We start from the raw sequence: 18,979 nt of genomic DNA on the forward strand, positions 1-18,979 counted from the left end.
ATAATAACCCTTCAAAATGTAACTTTGTAATCGATTATCAGAATCTTGTAATTGATTATAAAGAAGAAAATTTCAGAAAAACTTTTGACACATCTGTTTAAACTATTTTGAAAAGGCACAATGGGCCTATATATATATATATGTGTGTGTGTGTGTGTGACTTCGAAAAGAAAAAAAGAAGAGAGATGTTCTAAGAGAACTTAATTGTCAAATAATTTCTAAACAACTATGGGCTAAACACTTGCAAATCTATTGAGAATTCTTCTAAGATCTTCAATTTGTATCATCTACTCTAAATGAGAGAAATCAATATGTACATTTCATAAAAATAGGTTGTAATTAAGAGACTGTTTGTCTATTGGCTTGTGAGAATCTTGAACACAAGAGTAAAAGATCCCAAATTGCTTCTTCTTATTGAGCCTATCATCTATCATTTAAAAGGAGGATAAAATTTGTTAGTGGAAAAATTTTAAAACTTAATTCACCCCTGTTATTGAGACCACTTGTCCAGCATCACACTCTCTTTATAAGTGAATTTATTTACATTGAAATCTAATTGTATTTTTGTGTAACATGTATTTTATGTTAAAATTTACTTATCTTTTGTTTTTTTATCCTAACACTATCCATTTTTTTATATTAACACTATTCAATTTTTTTTTATATTTAGGATAATTGTGTTAAGCTAAAGCAATATTTCAAAACATTTATAATAATATAATAATACCCCTTTCAAATTATATATACAAATGATTTCAAAATATGTATAAATTTTAAAGTAACGATGCAATAGTAGTTGTGAAACCCAGGTTATTGACTTGATCGAGGTAGTGGGTCAATGGATTAATAGTTCAATTGATGAGTCAGTAATTGGTTCGGTTTGACCCGTTATATATGAAAAGTTTAAAATTATATATGTATCTATCATATATAAGTATATAACTAATATTATTTGAGTAAAAGAAATTCATCAATACTTCAAAATCCAAAATAACGTATAATTTACTCTTAGAAAAAAAAATTGTTAAATTTCTTACGTGGGTTATAACGGTGAAATCCTTGTGATGTGAATTCTTTTTGTGGGCTTATCTAAGTATCGTAGCCCTTACCATACCCTAATTTTTTCTTTCTTCAAATCGCGCGCGCTCCTTACTTCGAGTCTTCGACTTTCCTCCTCCGACCATCTCGCCGGAATTTCCCGCGGCGGCGCTCCTTGTCGCCGCAGCTTCTCTCTCTACTGAAACCCTAGAGAGAGAAAATTCAAAAACCATTCTCTACTCTGAAATTCATAAACCCTGAAATTCAAAAACCCTAATTCCCCTGTCAAGCTCGTAGCACAGTCACAGCCATGTATGGCGGTGGTGAGTATCAAAACCATTTCCCCTTCTCATTCTCTTTCTTTTGCTTCTGAGATGTGAAATCAATTTTCTCCCTTTGGTTGAATCCACAGATGAAGTATCAGCTATAGTAGTTGACTTGGGTTCACACACTTGTAAAGCTGGTTATGCTGGTGAAGATGCTCCCAAGGCCGTGTTTCCCTCTGTAAGAGTTTTCCCTACTCTTTTTACTTTTCTAAAGTTTTGGATTTGTTGCTGTGTTTACTGTTTTGCTGATATTATTTTACCATTTATTGGCCTATAGAGTAAGAAATGTTGTTATGCTCTCAGTTAATAGTGAAGAGGACACTGACATTTTTCTGTGGTGATAGGCTAACTAGTACTGCTTGATAGTGAAATTATGTATTTTTATAATTTATAGTTGACTAGAATAATTTCTGGAAATTGTATGGGTAGTTTGATTGTAGATAATGAATTGGTGGTTGTCTTGGCTTGTGCGAACTTAGGTTGTGGGAGCAATTGATCAAATGGATGTTGATGAAGCAGATAATGGCGAAAACAACTCTGCCTCTGCTCCGGAATCAAATAATAATGTTAGAAATGCTGATTCTGACAAGACCAAGGGAAAGAGGAAATTGTATGTAGGATCCCAGTCCTTGGGGTACCGTAGAGACCATATGGAGGTAACCCTTATGTAATGGTTTTTGTGATTGGACTTGGATTCGTAATTTACAGACTTTTTTGTTCCTTAAAATAATGAATAGTGTAGTTATTTTCTTCTTCTGCACTGTCAGGTGCTGTCTCCGTTTAAAGACGGGATTGTTGCTGACTGGGATATTGTTGACAGCATATGGGATCACGCCTTCAGGTCAGTACTGACTTTCTAATCTGTATGTGATATGTATTGTAGGATTATTGTTTTCCTTTTTGCACTTGTTTATTGTTAGACTATAGATATGATAGAGCAATTAGATGCAAGTTGTTACAATTTAAATTCAAGTTATAGATAATTTAGTAGATAATTTTGAGATTGTTATTTCTCTATACTCTATATATATTTCTTGCACACTCACAATTAGTTATGAATAATATCCTACTTATTCCATTCTTTCAATATGGTATCATAGAGCCAGAAGCTTTTTTTTTTGGAAGGCAAAAATAGTATTATTAAAATAAGTAATCAGTACCAGAGGTACTTAATAAAGTAATACAAGACACCTATGGTGCCACCTTCCAAAAGCAAATCCCAACAAACATAAAACCCAGCAGGCCCCTAACAAGAAGGAAAACAAAATTAACCAAAAGCCTCCTGTAGATTGGTAGACCAGTGATTAAATTGGGTATTGAAACCTTTGACTCTAGCTTTTAACCAAGACCAGGCAAGGAATAGAGCCTCATCCATCACTCTATGAGGATCAAAAGGGGTCCCCTTGAAAAGCAATGAATTCCTGTGTTGCCAAATGGTAAGAGTTAAGGCTATCCACCACCCACACACCCTGCTGTACTTACTCCCTGCACCAAATCCATTGCAGAATTGGATAAAATGACTGGCCGGATCAGCTGAGAGAGCACCAATAGCCCGGATCCATTTCATGGATTCCCCCCACATTCCCCTTGTCATCTTGCAGTGGAAAAACAAATGCCCAGCCTCCTCCTGATGAGTTTCACAAAGAGGGCATAGGGTGTCCTGAATGTGAACATTTCTCCTGAGAAGGTTGGCCCTGGTTGGAAGCCTATCCAAACATAACCTCCAAGAGAACACTGCAGCCCTCGGGGGGATTTTGAGCTTCCACAAATTCTGGAGAATGTCTCTGTGAGGAACAGGGCTGCTGGAAGACATCAGGAGCCTATAGGCTGACTTAGTAGAGTAGAGACCATTAGGTTCAGCTTTCCAAACCATAGAGTCCTGCACATGTTGCTGAATAGGTATAACTGAGATGTCATCCATGAAGGCTATTGCTAAGTCATTCTCATGGTCGAACAGGTTCCTCCTCCACTTAAGATCCCAAATCCAAGAATTTTGAGAAAACTTCCCTATTTTAGAGATAGAGAGATGTTGTTGCCTGCTGATGAGGAAAAGAGGATTGTACTTTTGTTGAAGATTACACCCCTCACCCAACCAGGTATCCTGCCAAAATTTGATTTGATCCCCACAGCCAACCTTCCACACCATGTACTGGTGGATGATGTTAGAATCAGGCTGATGATAGAGCTTCCTAAGATCCTTCCACCATTGGGACTGCCACCCTTTATCTCTGCCCCATTTCAGATCTGACCAACCTCCATATTTGGATATAAGAACCCTGCCCCACAGCTGATTGTGGTTAGAAGCAAGGTCCCAAATCCACTTACCCCTCAGAGCTGCATTAAAACTAGACAGATTCTTTATTCCCAGGCCCCCTTCACTCTTTGGTAAGCAAACCACCTCCCACTTTACCCAAGAAATCTTCTTATGATGATGGTTACCCCCCCACAGAAAATTCCTTTGGAGAGACACTAGCTTATCAACAATGCTTTGGGGTATCTTAAAGAAAGATAAGAGATATATAGGAAGAGCATTCAGGACAGACTTTATCAAGGTAATCCTGCCACCCATTGATAGATTTTTCTGATTCCATTTCGATAGCTTGGCTTCAAACTTATTAATCAAAGGTTCCCACACCATCCTACTGGAAGGTTTAACTCCAATAGGCATGCCCAGGTACTTGAAAGGGGTGTCCATGTGCCTACAGTTCAGAAAAGCAGCTGCCTGCCTGGACCCAATTAACCTGCATCCCAACAGCCCCAAAATGGCTTTTGGCATAATTAATCTTCAATCCCGAGGCCATTTCGAAGCCTCTAAGCATAGATTTCAGAGCAAGGACATTATCCCAAGAGGCTTCACCAAGAAAGACTGTGTCATCAGCATATTGCAAGATATTTATAGGCACATTCTGCTTCCCAACCAGAAAACTCCTATAGAGATTTTTATTAAGAGCTTCTCTCATCATACCGGTGAGACCCTCAGCCACTATATTAAAGAGCAAAGGGGCTAGAGGATCCCCTTGCCTCAAACCTCTAGAAGGGACAAATTCCTTAGAAGGGCTCCTATTTATTAGGACAGAGATTGTGGCTGATTGAAGGCAGGCTGAAATCCACTTCCTCCATTGCATGCAGAAACCTAATCTTTGCAGCATATAGTCCAAAAAAGCCCAAGATACTGAATCATAGGCTTTTTCAAAATCCACTTTAAAGATCATAGCAGACTTGTCTCTCTTAATAGCTTCATCTATCACTTCATTAAGGATCACAATTCCATGAAGGATATGCCTGTTTTTTATGAAGGCTGATTGCCTTTCGTCAATTAGACTTGGCAACACTAGCTTCAATCTGTTTGCCAATAATTTAGCAACTATTTTATACATGCAACCAATGAGAGAAATGGGCCTATAGTCATTTAGGGACTGAGGTTGAGATATCTTGGGGATTAGGGCCACAAAAGAGGCATTGCTTCCACTAGGGAAGGATCCATGAGCATGGAATTCATCCACAAATCTCCTGAAATCAGGTTTAAGCAGCCCCCAGAACTCCTTAATAAAATTAAAATTGAAACCATCAGGCCCCGGACATTTATCTCCATCACAACCCCAAACAGCTTCTTTAATTTCTAAATCAGTGAAAGGACCAGTCAGCCCCTGTGATTGATTCTGATCAATAGTGGGAAAACAAACCCCATCCAAAGTGGGTCTAGAAGGGTTCTGTTCAGTGAACCTCTGAATAAAAAAGTTAGCAGCTTCATTCTTAACAAGATCAGGCTGCTGCACCCAAGCGCCATCAATAAGAAAACCATGGACAGCATTTGAGCTTCTTCTGAAGTTTATAATCTTATGAAAATAGGCTGAGTTACTATCACCTTCCTTGATCCACTTAGCCCTGGACTTTTGCCTCAAAAGGGATTCATAAGCAGTGGAAGTATCCCATAGCTCTTGTTGCAATGCTCTCTTGGCTTTAACTTCAAGATCAGATAGAGTTCTATTGGAAGCTAAGGTTTCCAATTCACACAATTTCTGCTTCAGGTTCTGAATTCTGATAGCTTTAATGTCCCCCTTATCCTTACACCACTACTTTATTGAGAATCTTAGATTCCTCAACTTGTTTTTAAGGGCAACAGCTCCCCACCCAATCTGCTGGTCTGCACTCCAAGCCTCTTCTTTATTTTTTTGTTTCTTCATGGTCACCTACCATTGCTTCCAATCTATCCATTAAATGTAGCCTCTGCCAATTATCAAATGGCTCATCTCCTTGAAGTCAGAACTTCTTGGTGGCTATATAACAAGGATCATATCATGTGTCCTCCATCCGAAATCATTCATGATGGTTAAGCCTTCTTGCTTCTGCCTTTTTAGGTGGTTAAATCATTTTGCTTCTGCCTTTCAGGTGGTTAGGCCATTTTTTTTTCTTCTGCCTTATAGGTGATTAAGCAATTTTTTGCTTCTGTCTTTTTAGGTGGTTAAGCCATTTTGCTTTTGCCTTTTAAGCTGGTTAAGCCTTTTTTGCTTCTGTCTTATGGTGGTTTAGCCTGTTTGCTTCTCTTAAGAGAGGTTAAGCCTTGTGTTATGACTTCTGCTTAATAGTTAAGTTTGCATTTGTTGGCTTTGAGCAATGTGCGGACTTTCTCCCCAAAGATCTTACATTTTCGCGTCACAATTTTATGAACAAAATTGGCATTGTCTTTGCCACCATCTTGTGGGAGTGTGTTAGACTATTGATATGATAGAGTAATTACAGTTAAAACTCTATAAATTAATAATGTCAGGACCGGAGAAATTTATTAATTTAGAGAGTTATTAATTTATCGATAAATTAATAATTATTAATTTAAAGAGTTTTTAAGTAATTATACTGTACATACCAAACTTTATGATACAATACAAAAATACAACACCTGAGCTATTGGATGCAATAAGAAAAGTTAGAGATGAGCTCCAAATAGACTTGAACTTTAAAGGAAAACAGACAACTATTGAATCATATTTCAATAGAGTGTAATATATTTTTTTTAGTTTCTATGAATTATTAATTTATGATTTTCTTGGGACCGAAAATTATAAAGGGATTTCACGAAAAATTATTATCTTATTATTTTATTGAGTTTTTCAATTTTTTACATTGGCCCAAGTCGGGACCGGACAAATTTATTATTTTAGAGAGTTTATTAATTTACCGAGTATTAATTTAAAGAGTTTCTACTGTAGTTGCAAGTTGTTACAATTTAAATTCAAGTTATAGATAATTTTGAGTTTGTTATTCCTTTGTACTCTATATATCTCTTGTATACTCACAATTAGATATGAATGAAATCCTAATTATTCCATTTTCTCAATATTTATTTTATGGTGTATATGGCTAGCATTTGATAAAGCTCGCGTGATTCCTTTTTTTTTTGTTTATTAAAATCCCTTGATGACTGATGATTCTTCTCAAAAGCAATGGTCCAAAGAATAGTTTACCTGTTACCTGTATCTAAAGCACAGAAATACATGAGAAATTCTGGTAGTAATGGTGTCTAATTAATGTTTGATAGTAATCAGTAATGAAGATTATTTTTTCCAAACATCAATGCCTCAATGGTCCATACCATAAATGTTTATCAAGTTTTTTTGATAGTTATGAACTTTCTTTTCTTTTACATTGGCTGTTCAGGGCCTTGCTCAACCCTTCTCTTTCAAGTTTCAAGTAAGAATTAGGAACATTGCACGAACACAGGGATAGTTAGCAAGTGTTGAGTAGCAATATTTTGCATGTGAAAATTGGGGATCACATCATAGTTGCTCCTACCACAATTGCACATTTTAGGTTTTTTTTAATCTTTCTTACAAAATAATGGAGGAGATTGAGGGGGACGAAAGCATATGAATCAAACTAAGTGAACTAGCATATAGATAATTAAGGTCACAATCGAGCTTAAAAGAAAATTCTACAAGATAGCTATAATATCAGTGATGCTTTGTATGGTAGTGAATGCTGGACATCAAAGTGCAGAAGAGATTTGATAAGTACAGTAGAGATGATAAGTTGAGGTGGATGAGCGGATTTGCAAAGAAAGGAAAGATAAGATCAAGAACAAAGATATACAGGAAAGAGTTGGAGTAGCACCACCGAGGAGAATAAAAACTCACTTAGAATGGTTTGGTCATGTGAGAAGATCAACAAAGGTTCCAGCAAGAAAACTATAATGCAATGAAAAGGGTAGAGGAACCATTAAAAAGACCTCACACTAAATGGATTTGTGGAAAACTGTTTTTGATATAGCTCTCTTTATATTTTTTTATCCATGTAACTAACCCTACCTAGTGGAGTAAGTGCATTAGTTTCTGGTTTTGACCATTCTTCCATTGTATTTTTTTATGTTTTTTTTATTTTATATTCCTTAGGAATTGTTTTATTTGTCACTGGGCACACATTCTTTTTTATTTGGTAGGGAATGACTATTGATTGGGTGTGCTTTCTTTTTTTGGTAGGGAATGCCTATTGATTGATCCTAAAGAGCATCCTATGCTTCTTGCAGAGCCTTCTTCTAACTCTCAACAACAGAGAGAAAGGTATTTTGGTTATTGTCTATAATTAATAGAGCTCAGTTTAAAGCATCATATGTATGATTCGGTTTTTTAATTTTTTCAGGACAGCAGAGCTGATGTTTGAGAAGTACAAAGCACCTGCATTGTTTTTGGCGAAGAATGCTGTTAGTCCTTCACTGATCTACACCTTTAAAAATAATATATGTCATGGAGTGAGGATGAAAAACTACTGATGGGTTCTGACTTGTCTTGACATACAGGTTCTGACTTCTTTTGCATCAGGGCGTGCTACGTCATTAGTTGTTGATGGGTAAGAGACAATGATGTTACTGAATGGTAGTTTTGTTCTTATTCTGCAGTAGTATCAATATGAACAAAGAACATTGATCTTTCTCTTCGTTTCTGTATAGGTGTATATCAATTGCTTACCTTTTAAGATATTATATATGGAAGACCTATGCCGTAGTTGTCTTGTTTAATTATACCTTACATTCTTACTTTTTCCAATTATAGTAGGAGAATGATAGGAATTTGGAATTAGAGAACAGATAATGGAGATCAATCTCCTAACAAGCAGAGGTAGCTCTCTGTTGAGACTTGAGACTGAAATCAAAGAAAGAAAATAATGGGGAATTATGCAGACTCAGAGAATATCCACCCCTCCTAAAACCTCTCGACCTTTAAATTCTTGCCTATTTCTTTAAAATTCTCCCCTCTCACTTTATCCTTACATCCAACCCTCTTTTTTCCTCACTCAATGCCGTACAATGCAATCAGTCTCAGCCAGGGTTGTTACAGTCCAAATTCCTCTTTAGCCCCTGCTCCCTTATACCATCCTCAATGTAGTAGTCATATACTCGTATAAAGCCTCATAGAGGGCATTAGACTTTGCTTTAGTAGCAGGATAAGGGAAATTTAACTGCAACCAATGGATCAAAGCGAATGACACATAATAAGATTATACTTTTTTATTTCAGTTCTGGAATAGAAAGTCTTACAATTATAACAGTTAACAGCGAGAAATAAAATATCAGGAGGCTTTTTACTTATTCTGAAACATTGTTAAATAAATTAGTAAACTGTGTACCTTAAGTTGGGGAATAACAATCTGAAAGTTTCTTTAGTAAAGATTGTATATATATGTTAACATGTCTAAAGATTGTTGTTTTCCTGCTTGACCATTTTAAACTGGGTTTGGTAATAAGAAATTAGACATTGGCAATGTTCCATTCCAAAAAGTGGAATGGGTTAAGCAGCATTTTGAATACATCGGAGGAGGCTGATATGGATAAAAGTTGAATTTCTACTATTTAAGACAAACACAGTGGATTGGGTATTTGGGTGGACCTTTAAGCATATGAGATTAAGAATTCAATTGAAAAAACTGAAAAGGGGAGAGAGAAATAGTTCACTTTTAAAGTTCAATATTTGTTATTACTTCTAATATGTCCCAATAACATGCCAGACATTGCTGATAAGATGTTTTCTTCATTATTCCATTGTTTTCAGTGGTGGAGGATCAATTACAGTTGCACCAGTACATGATGGTTATGTTCTTCAAAAGGTACATGATCCATATTATGATTGATTGTTTGCCAATTTATTATATTTGACTTTAATGCTGTTTTAGGAATCTGCATTGATCCAATTTCTTGTATGCACCACTCTGATTATAGATAAATTTGAAATGATGAGATTGTTTGATTAACAATGAGCAAAAATCTTGACAAATAACCTGGTAGTAGAGTCTTCTGATTATGTAATTGCTATTTTTGTCTATTAGTAATTTTTGGTTGTGTAGCCAACTGCAAAAGCAATTATGTAGGCTATCATCTCTATATTATTACTCAATTGTTAGATTGTGTTTTACAAAAATACAACTAATAATTCGAAATTGTACGAGAGTGGCTATGTGCGTGTGAGGTACTATTGCTTGCCTAGGTATTTACTAACTAATATTTCTTCATCTATGCTCTGCATATTCGTAATATCTTCCATTCTGTTTTCTATGTATCTATGTTGTCAATCGCGGATGTCGCGGCCGCTATTGCGGCGGAGCGGAGCGGCGCGGCCCCCATCTGCGACGGGGATGGACGTAGTGGCGCGGGATCTGGACCGGATTTTTGCGCTGCTACACTGAAGCCGTGGAAATTCCGAAAACCCTAGCGCGTTGCTGCTCTGCACACCTGCGAGGCTGCGACACCCCGGCGAGGCTGCGACACCGGCGAGCGCCAACACCTCCTCCACGCCCAGGAGCACGCTGCGAGCCTGCGACACTGTTCGTACCTTTCTTTCCCAAAGTGAGTGAAAAAGTGAGTGGTGTTGTGTGGAGCTTGTAGGTTGGTGTGAAGTCGATGTCGCAGGAAATTAGCTGGCTGCTACTATGTATGCCCACGAGCTAGGTTGAAAACATAGGGATAAGAAAGGAAAAATAGAAAAGAAAAGAACCACATTTTTTAGGTATATATGTAAGTAGGGGGAACATAGGGATAAGAAGGAAAAATAGAAAAGAACCAAAGAGAAAGTAACAATGTACGTGAAGCTAAACAATATTAATATATAATAAATTGTAGGCAAACAATATTAATATATAATAATAATGTTAATAATTAAATAATATAGAAATAATATTAAATAAATATAATAATATCATAATTTTATAATATTAAAAACTTATATATATATATATATTTCTGTTTTTGAACATATATATATATATATATATATATTATTAATTATTTAACATATATAAAAAAAAACATTAGAATAGCGGTCATCCCGCTATCTGCTATCCCACTATCCCACTTTTGGGGTCGGCCGCTCCACTCCGCTACGCCGGTATTGACAACTATGCTATGTATGTGAATGCCGCATACACACACATATCAAATTAATTTAAGATCTCATTGAACTCAGCATTTATATTTGAGTTTTGGCTAATACCATGGGTCTTTCTGTCTGCTCATATTTTCTTCTATGTTTACAACTTAAGGCTGTGGCTACCTCTCCAATTGGAGGAGAATTTCTTACAGACTGCTTGATGAAAAGCTTGGAAAGCAAGGGTATTACGGTGGGTGACAAACATTAGTCATTATTTTTATCAGTGATCTTCTGAAATAAAGGTACTGTGATTTTATCTGCCTGAGATTTCCCCCCTTTTAATTGCCACAGATAAAACCAAGGTATTCCTTTAGGAGAAAGGAAATACGTCCTGGAGAGTTTCAGGTATAATTTGTTTTCATTTTAACGACCTGTGAGTAACAATTTTTTAATTCCATTATCTTGCAATCATTAAAGTGTGAGGCACCAGACTTGTTTTTTTTCTGTTGTTTTCATTAAACTTTGAACATGGCCAGGATGAGGTTCCATCCCATGTGTATTATATGTACTGTTTGTGCCTCCAGGATTTCTGGATGGTTTCAGTACTTCATTTTTCTCATCTCTTTTAATTGAGTGTTCTTGAATCCTTTTCAGTCATGGATAAAATTCGATAAAAATTGCATGTGCCAGTATACTGCTGCTAGTGACATGAGCTGAATAATTTACCTCTTGTTTGATCTACTAGAATTAGGTTATGTACTAAATGTTTGTGCAATTTAGCAAATTCATTTTAAACTTAAGATATCAAACAGAGAATGGTGTTATCCTGTTAGGTATATAATTAAGGATCAGAACAAAGAAGATGGAGTGAGGTGTAGTTATCTTACTTTGTTTATTTCAATTACATATATAACCTTGCATCTGTTGTTGTAGAATTTTGGTGGCAAATGATAGTGAGCAAAATTGCCCAGTGTTTCTCTTTATTACTAGCTCTAAAATTTAGTTTCTTGCATGTATCTTTCTATATGATTTTGGTTGTAACTGCAATTCTATGCTTAAATAATTATTATTTCTCATTATCATTTTTTTTTTCTGAATCTTACAGACAGTAGATCTTGAGTTTCCAAATACAACTGAAAGCTACAAACTCTATTGCCAGGTTTGTGAATGACCATGTAATATCTCATTACTTGTTGCTTTTCGTTTATCTGATGACTGTTCTTCATGACAGAGGGTGATTGCTAGTGATATCAAGGAATGTGTGTGTCGTGCTCCAGATACTCCATATGATGGTTTGTTTACCTCCTGTTGTCATCTCGCATAATGTTTCGAATCTTACTGGTCCTGTGCTTTTGTTCGAATCTTATTGGTTCTGTGTTTCATTTTGTTCTTTTGAAGGAATGTGGAAAATGTTCCTAGTTTTTATGGTGACAACTTTATTTCTTTTGAGCTCCTTTCTCTCTGTATACATCTTAGATAACTATATATGTGATGTTATTTTCTAAACCGATCTCTGCTTTCACTCTGGTCATATATGATTTTTTTTTCCAATCATCTGGTTTAGTGATAAACTTGTACAAGTCTTTCAGTTAGCTCGTTATAGCTCTAGAAGATGGCTTTGCCTTCTTGGTTCCAATAGAATTGCAGTTTCTGTACATTAAATCTATTTTTTCCCCTTTTTCTGACAGAGAGTGCATATTCTAACATCCCAATGACCTCATATGAGCTTCCTGATGGCCAGTAAGTTGATGTTATTCTTGTTCATTGAAATAGGGAGGAGGATGGAATGAATAATGTTTCATCTTCAAAATATATTTTTTCATTTCATATGCTACTATATGTACTTCATAGCCTAATTGTTGCTGCTGGTTTTTCTGTAATTTATTGTCTGTTGTTGTTTTGTTATGTGTTTGTTTTTATTATGCAGGACAATTGAAATTGGAGCTGACAGATTTAAGATTCCAGATGTTCTTTTCAATCCGTCCCTGGTTCAGGTGTGTGGCTTGCATTCAAAGATGTGATTGGTTTATCTTGTTTCTTCAACGTAAAAGATTATAATTTATAATATTGCATGATATTTAAAATATGCCAAAGCTTCTTGCAAGGTATTAAAAGTAAAAAAGGTGCCCTTAATGTACTAAGGACTCCTAGCGCCTTGAGGTGAGGTGCCAAAAGACATGCCTCACTGAAGATTGGTGTTAATAATTGAAAGACAGTAAAACAAAATACTTGCTATACCACAATCACATCCGTGTTCCACCCTTTTATACTATGAATGAAGAAAAAACAATACAAATTTCATCAATCGAGATGTTTTTGGTTAAAAAATGATAAATTTTAGTTGTTAATTATTAATTAAAAAGCTGTTAAAAAGCACAGCTTGTGACATGAACAAAAACGAATATAGGCTATAAATATATAGAATAAAAACTAAATTATTGAAGTGTTTCCAGTGAAATTTTCTGGGTGGTGGTTGTTTTTGTGTGCAATATGGCTGGTCCATTTTTTTTTGTGCTTCTATTTTGTTATGCAGTTCTTTAAATTACTTGAGAGTCAATATTCCTGTTTTTTTATTCTATGTACTAATTTTCTTATTTGTGTCAAATGATAATTACAGTCAATTCCTGGCACAGAGAGCTTTGCAGAAATTGCTCCTTCAGTTCGTGGCCTGCCTCAAATGGTAATTTAACTTGATGTGAATCTGTTTTAAGTATCTAACTTGCTATTGCTGATTGTTTTATCATTTTGCAGGTGATTGAAAGCATTAATAAGTGTGATGTAGACATTCGAAGAGAGTTGTTTAGTAGTATACTGGTAAAGTTGATTTATCTTTGCCTTCTTTCTACACACTCACTCAAGTAGTTCTTATGTAGAGCTTAATTTAGTTTACCACAGACATTTTTGTTGTAAAAAGGAAAAAGATACAGGGGCATTCTTTATATGGAGAATTTTTAGAGTTATTTTTGAGATTGGGTTGCGTGCGCGGGGGGTAGTGTTGCTGAAGTTGTAATTTCATGATGTTAACTTAATATTTTCATCTTGGTTGGAATTCTATTTTAGTTGTATTTGAGGCAAGTGACCTTTTCCCTAGAACTTTGATCAACATATATTTGCTGAAACCATATGCTGTACATTTATTATGTATAGTTAATAATCAATTGATAGGTTATGAAGCATTTCATATCAATGCATCATTTCCTGGTAAATTAAAATTGATTTCATTTATCCCATGCAGCTTGCTGGTGGCACAGCTTCAATGCAACAGCTAAAGGAACGCCTTGAGAAAGACTTGCTAGAGGTATATTTTAACAAATGAGTCCTTGTCTATTTCATCCACTGAATGGCAATATGGTTGTTGGTGCTGAGTTCAAATACCTTTGAAGCTTATGTTGTTTTAACATGTGATTTCAAGGGGTAGCTTTCATTTTTCTTTCAAGTGAATTTAGTTGGTGCCTCATCCCAAATATCAGTAGTTTGGACAATTTTTACTTTGTTGACTGCCATTAATACAGCCTTGTTGGGGACTTGTTTCTTATCTTACGTGCAGCAGTGCTACAGAGTTTTCTTAAATCCCATGACTCCGAATTTTCACTATCTAATTTTGGAGGGATGGGAGTTTGGGAGATTGAGTGTAAGAATTTACAGCAAGGACTTGTGCATATAACAACAAGAATTTTTGAAATTGTGCATGTGTATAAATTTTTTAATTTGTAGCCAAAGGTTTTAGTCTTGTCATTTTTGTAGATTAGAATTAAATATATTTGGCGTCTCTAGAAGGCTTGTTTAGTTTTTGCTGTTTTTTTTTCCTGCTTCTTGTTACTTCCAGATATAATTTTGAAGAAAAATCTCGTATGGTTTCCTTTGGGTGTTTCTTTGATGGAACTTGCATTAGGCATTGGAGAAATCTTTTGTGCTAAAATATTATATATATATATATATATATTCTTCTTCTATGGTTGCTTTTGGGAAGAAATTGTGTGTGATATTGTAAATTATTTTTTTTTACTGAATTATATTAACAATTAAAAAAGTTATATAGTTGTAAAGTACAATGGTCCGTCTGTAAGATTGTGCTCAAACTACTGGACTATAAGCATTTAGCCAAAGCTTCTGCAGGCTGGCACCTCTGATTAGAGAAGATAATTAAGTTGAAAACATTTATCAAAATTTCTTAGGAATCAGATTTGAGTTTATAATATTATAAAAACATGTGATTGCCTGGAAAGGTTAATTGTAGTTGTAAATATTGACTACAAATTTCCGTTGCAGGAGTCCCCTCAAGCTGCCAGAGTAAAAGTATTAGCCAGCGGAAATGCTACTGAAAGAAGGTTTAGGTGTGTTATCTATCTTATGTCAATGCATCTAATCAGAGGTTTAGGTGTGTTTTCTTTTAATGCTAGGTTTGGAAAACCTTTCTAAAGCTTCCCCCTCTTTTGCAAACCTCTGATTATAATTCCATTTCTCTCCAAAATAAGAGAGACCGAGATTAACATTATATGTGGGAGTAGTAATTGTTGATGCATTGTACATACTGTATGTTCTAGTTCTAACTCAAAATGAATGACTTTATATGCAGTGTTTGGATTGGGGGTAGTATATTGGCATCACTTGGCTCCTTCCAGCAAATGTGGTTCTCCAAATCCGAGTAATTATAAACTGTTCACCAAACTTGCGATTATACTAGTTCATTAATGTTAATATATATTTCACTTTGCCTATCTTGTTTCTCCCTTTTCTCATAAAAGCTACACTGCCAAATCGGGCTTTCAAACAACAACAACGCCTTATCCCACTAGGTGGGGTCGGCTACATGGATCAACTTCCGCCATAATGTTCTATCAAGTACCATACTTCTATCCAAACCATTAATTTCGAGATCCTTTTTGATAACCTCTCTTATAGTCTTTTTGGGTCTTCCTCTGCCTCGAATTGTTTGTCTTCTCTCCATCTGGTCTACTCTTCTCACTACAGAGTCTACCGGTCTTCTCTCTACATGCCCAAACCACCTAAGTCTATTTTCCACCATCTTCTCTACAATAGGCGCTACTCCAACCCTCTCTCTAATAGCTTCGTTTCTAATTTTATCCTGTCGAGTCTTACCACACATCCACCGCAACATCCTCATCTCCGCTACACCTACTTTATTCTCATGTTGGCTCTTGACCGCCCAACATTCTGTTCCGTACAAAATCGCCGGTCTTACCGCAGTCCGATAAAACTTTCCCTTTAGCTTGATCGGTACCTTTGCATCACATAACACCCCCGATGCTTTTCTCCATTTCATCCATCCTGCTTGAATGCGATGATTCACATCCCCTTCACTTTCCCCATCATCCTGTATTACAGACCCAAGATATTTAAACCGTGTGACTTGAGGGATAATATGGTCTCCTATTTTCACCTCTGAGTTAGAAACCCTCCTTCTTTTGTTGAACTTACATTCCATATACTCCGATTTGCTTCTGCTTAGGCGAAAGCCATGTGTTTCTAGAGCTCGTCTCCAAGTTTCCAACCTCTCATTCAACTCCTCCCTCGACTCTCCAATGAGGACTATGTCATCTGCAAAAAGCATGCATCTCGGCGCTATCTCTTGGATTTGTTTCGTGAGGACATCCAGAATTAAGGTAAAAAGGTAGGGGCTAAGGGTTGACCCTTGATGTAAACCAATTGTGATGGGAAAATCGTCTGACTCTCCACCCTGTGTCCTAACACTAGTCGATACCCTATCATACATATCTTGGATAGCTCGAATATATGCAACCCTAACCCCTTTCTTCTTTAGAGCTTTCCACAAAATCTCTCTAGGCACTCTATCATACGCTTTCTCCAAGTCAATAAAAATCAAGTGCAAGTCTTGTTGGGCCATGCGATATTGCTCCATCACCCGCCGTAATAAATAAATCGCTTCCATGGTCGACCTTCCCGGCATGAAACCAAATTGATTCTCAGTAACTTGAGTCTCCTTTCTTAATCTCCGTTCGATCACTCTTTCCCATAATTTCATGGTATGACTCATGAGCTTGATTCCCCTATAATTTGCACAATTTTGTATATCCCCCTTGTTCTTATAGATTGGCATTAACGTGCTTCTCCTCCATTCCTCCGGCATGCGTTTTGACCTCATAATTTCGTTAAAGAGTTCGGTGAGCCACTCAAGACCTCTATCTCCAAGAGTTTTCCACACTTCAATAGGTATGTTGTCTGGCCCCACCGCCTTACCATTACTCATTCTTTTCAACGCTTCCTTTACTTCCTGTTTCTGAATCCGACGATAGTACTTATAGTTCCGGTCCTCTTCTCTTGTGTCTAGACTGCTAGAGTCATATCCATATCCATCATTAAATAAGTTGTGGAAATACGCCTTCCACCTTTCCTTGATATCTTTTTCATGCACTAAGACTTTGCCTTCTTCATCCTTAATACACTTTACTTGATCCAAATCTCTAGTCTTCCTCTCTCTACCCTTAGCAAGCCTATATATAGATCTTTCTCCGTCCCTGGTTCCTAGAGCTTGGTATAGTCCGTCAAAAGCTTGGGCTCTTGCCTCACTCACCGCCTTTTTGGTTTCATTTCTAGCTATCTTATACTTATCCCAAGTTTCAGAATTTCTACACCTAGACCACTCCTTGAAACACTCCTTTTTTACTCTAACTTTGCTCTGAACATTTTCATTCCACCACCACGATTCTTTACCCCTAGGTCCAAAACCTCTAGATTCACCCAACGTCTCTTTAGCCACTTTAATAATCTCTTGGGACATCTTGTTCCACATATCATTTGCACTTCCTTGTGATTGTCCACACCAATTCTCCCATATCTTTTGTTGGAAGATTCCTTGTTTCTCACCCTTCAAGTGCCACCATTTGATCCTTGGTGCTACCAGAGGACTTCTTCTCTTTGCCCTATCTCTAATTCTTACATCCATAACCAAAACTCTATGTTGGGTAGTCAAGCTCTCTCCCGGGATAACTTTACAGTTCAAGCAATACTTCCTATCAGACTTCCTGATAAGGAAGAAATCTATCTGAGAACATGTCCCTCCACTTTTGTAGGTGATAAGATGTTCCTCTCTTTTCTTAAACCATGTATTGGCTATAGAAAGATCCAAAGCCTCCGAAAACTCCAAGATGGATTTACCCTCCCCATTCATCTCTCCTAGGCCAAAACCCCCATGCACCCCCTCAAAACCTCTAGCCACGCTACCTACATGTCCATTGAGATTCCCTCCTAGGAAAACTTTCTCTCCTTGGGGTATATCCTGAAGTACCCCAAATCGGGCTTTCATTAAGGATAATTTTACACTGAATCATTTTAATGCATTTCTGATAGGTATGAAGAGCATGGAGCTTCATATATCCAAAGGAAGTGTCCATGAGCTGCTGTTGGTACTTGTACAAGTTTATTTTACTGCCATTTATCAGGAAGTACTATGAACGCTGATGTAGTGATTGTCTACTAATGGATTTTTATTTCCTATTTAATAGCCATTTCCATTAGATCCCAATTCTAACTAAATTATTGGCCTCGAGATGAATCACAGCCCACCTTTAACTAATCTTGTAATGATGTAAAGTGTGCCTAGAGTCTGTAACAATTGCCCCATTTATCAAATTAGATCTCTCCTGTGTACGTCTCTTTTTCTTTTCTTGGGTAAATGTGCAAACTTTGTCAGGACTTCAACTTACAAAATAAGCCTCTAAACCTATCTTCAAAATATATAGAAATATTAGAAGTGTTTCTCCCCAATTTGATTCATTCTAAATTAATAAAGGTGTTCAAAATTGAATCAAATGATTTGTAGCTAGATAATTTCATAAGTTGTGCAAGACTCAAGCAACAAAAGACCCTCTACCCTACGGAGAAGGTATTTTTTTAGCTGTAATTTGTACTCTTTCTCTTTTCTTGCGTATATGGCCGAAGACCGCATTCTCGAGTTGCAATGGGCACGTTGACCACTTTTTTTTTGTTTTTTTTTTTTTTTTTTTTTTGCAATTCACCAGCCCAACATCATCAAGCTTTTGACTCAGATGAAGTTGAGACCCATTTTAAATAAGTGTAGCTTCCACTATTTTACTTGAGACACTTTCCCATCTTCATTGTACCAAAGTCACTATTTTGGTTGGCAGTGAAAAATCCCCACGTGGCATAACATGGAACCAAACACGTAAAGCAACAAACAATCCATGAACAATGATCACAACCAAAGTTGTGTTCTCCATCAAAAATACACCATCTTGATTTTCTACTATGACCATAATGTTATCT

General features: G+C 36.4%; 1 protein-coding gene across 1 annotated transcript; it reads left to right on the forward strand.

Annotated features, from left to right (window-relative positions):
* The first annotated feature begins 1,080 nt into the window (after positions 1-1,080).
* Positions 1,081-18,343, forward strand: LOC100785066 (actin-related protein 4). Its single transcript, XM_003521006.4, has 20 exons — positions 1,081-1,361; positions 1,451-1,542; positions 1,844-2,020; positions 2,132-2,205; positions 7,838-7,918; positions 7,998-8,058; positions 8,155-8,204; positions 9,404-9,458; positions 10,887-10,964; positions 11,066-11,119; positions 11,820-11,873; positions 11,946-12,006; positions 12,403-12,454; positions 12,642-12,708; positions 13,332-13,394; positions 13,466-13,528; positions 13,950-14,012; positions 14,984-15,048; positions 15,291-15,359; positions 18,044-18,343. The coding sequence occupies exons 1-20, from the start codon at positions 1,349-1,351 to the stop codon at positions 18,087-18,089; spliced, it is 1,338 nt and encodes a 445-aa protein (XP_003521054.1). The 5' UTR covers positions 1,081-1,348; the 3' UTR covers positions 18,090-18,343.
* Positions 18,344-18,979: the final 636 nt, after the last annotated feature.

This window comes from Glycine max, chromosome 3 (genome assembly GCF_000004515.6).
Source record: "Glycine max cultivar Williams 82 chromosome 3, Glycine_max_v4.0, whole genome shotgun sequence".
Lineage (NCBI taxonomy): Eukaryota > Viridiplantae > Streptophyta > Magnoliopsida > Fabales > Fabaceae > Glycine > Glycine max.

Bases quoted from the DNA above. Each gene is read 5' to 3' on its own strand.
- LOC100785066 (XM_003521006.4), top strand. The intron at 9,459-10,886 runs GTACATGATCCA...TTACAACTTAAG, and splicing joins ATGGTTATGTTCTTCAAAAG to GCTGTGGCTACCTCTCCAAT. The intron at 15,049-15,290 runs GTGTGTTATCTA...CTTTATATGCAG, and splicing joins GCTACTGAAAGAAGGTTTAG to TGTTTGGATTGGGGGTAGTA.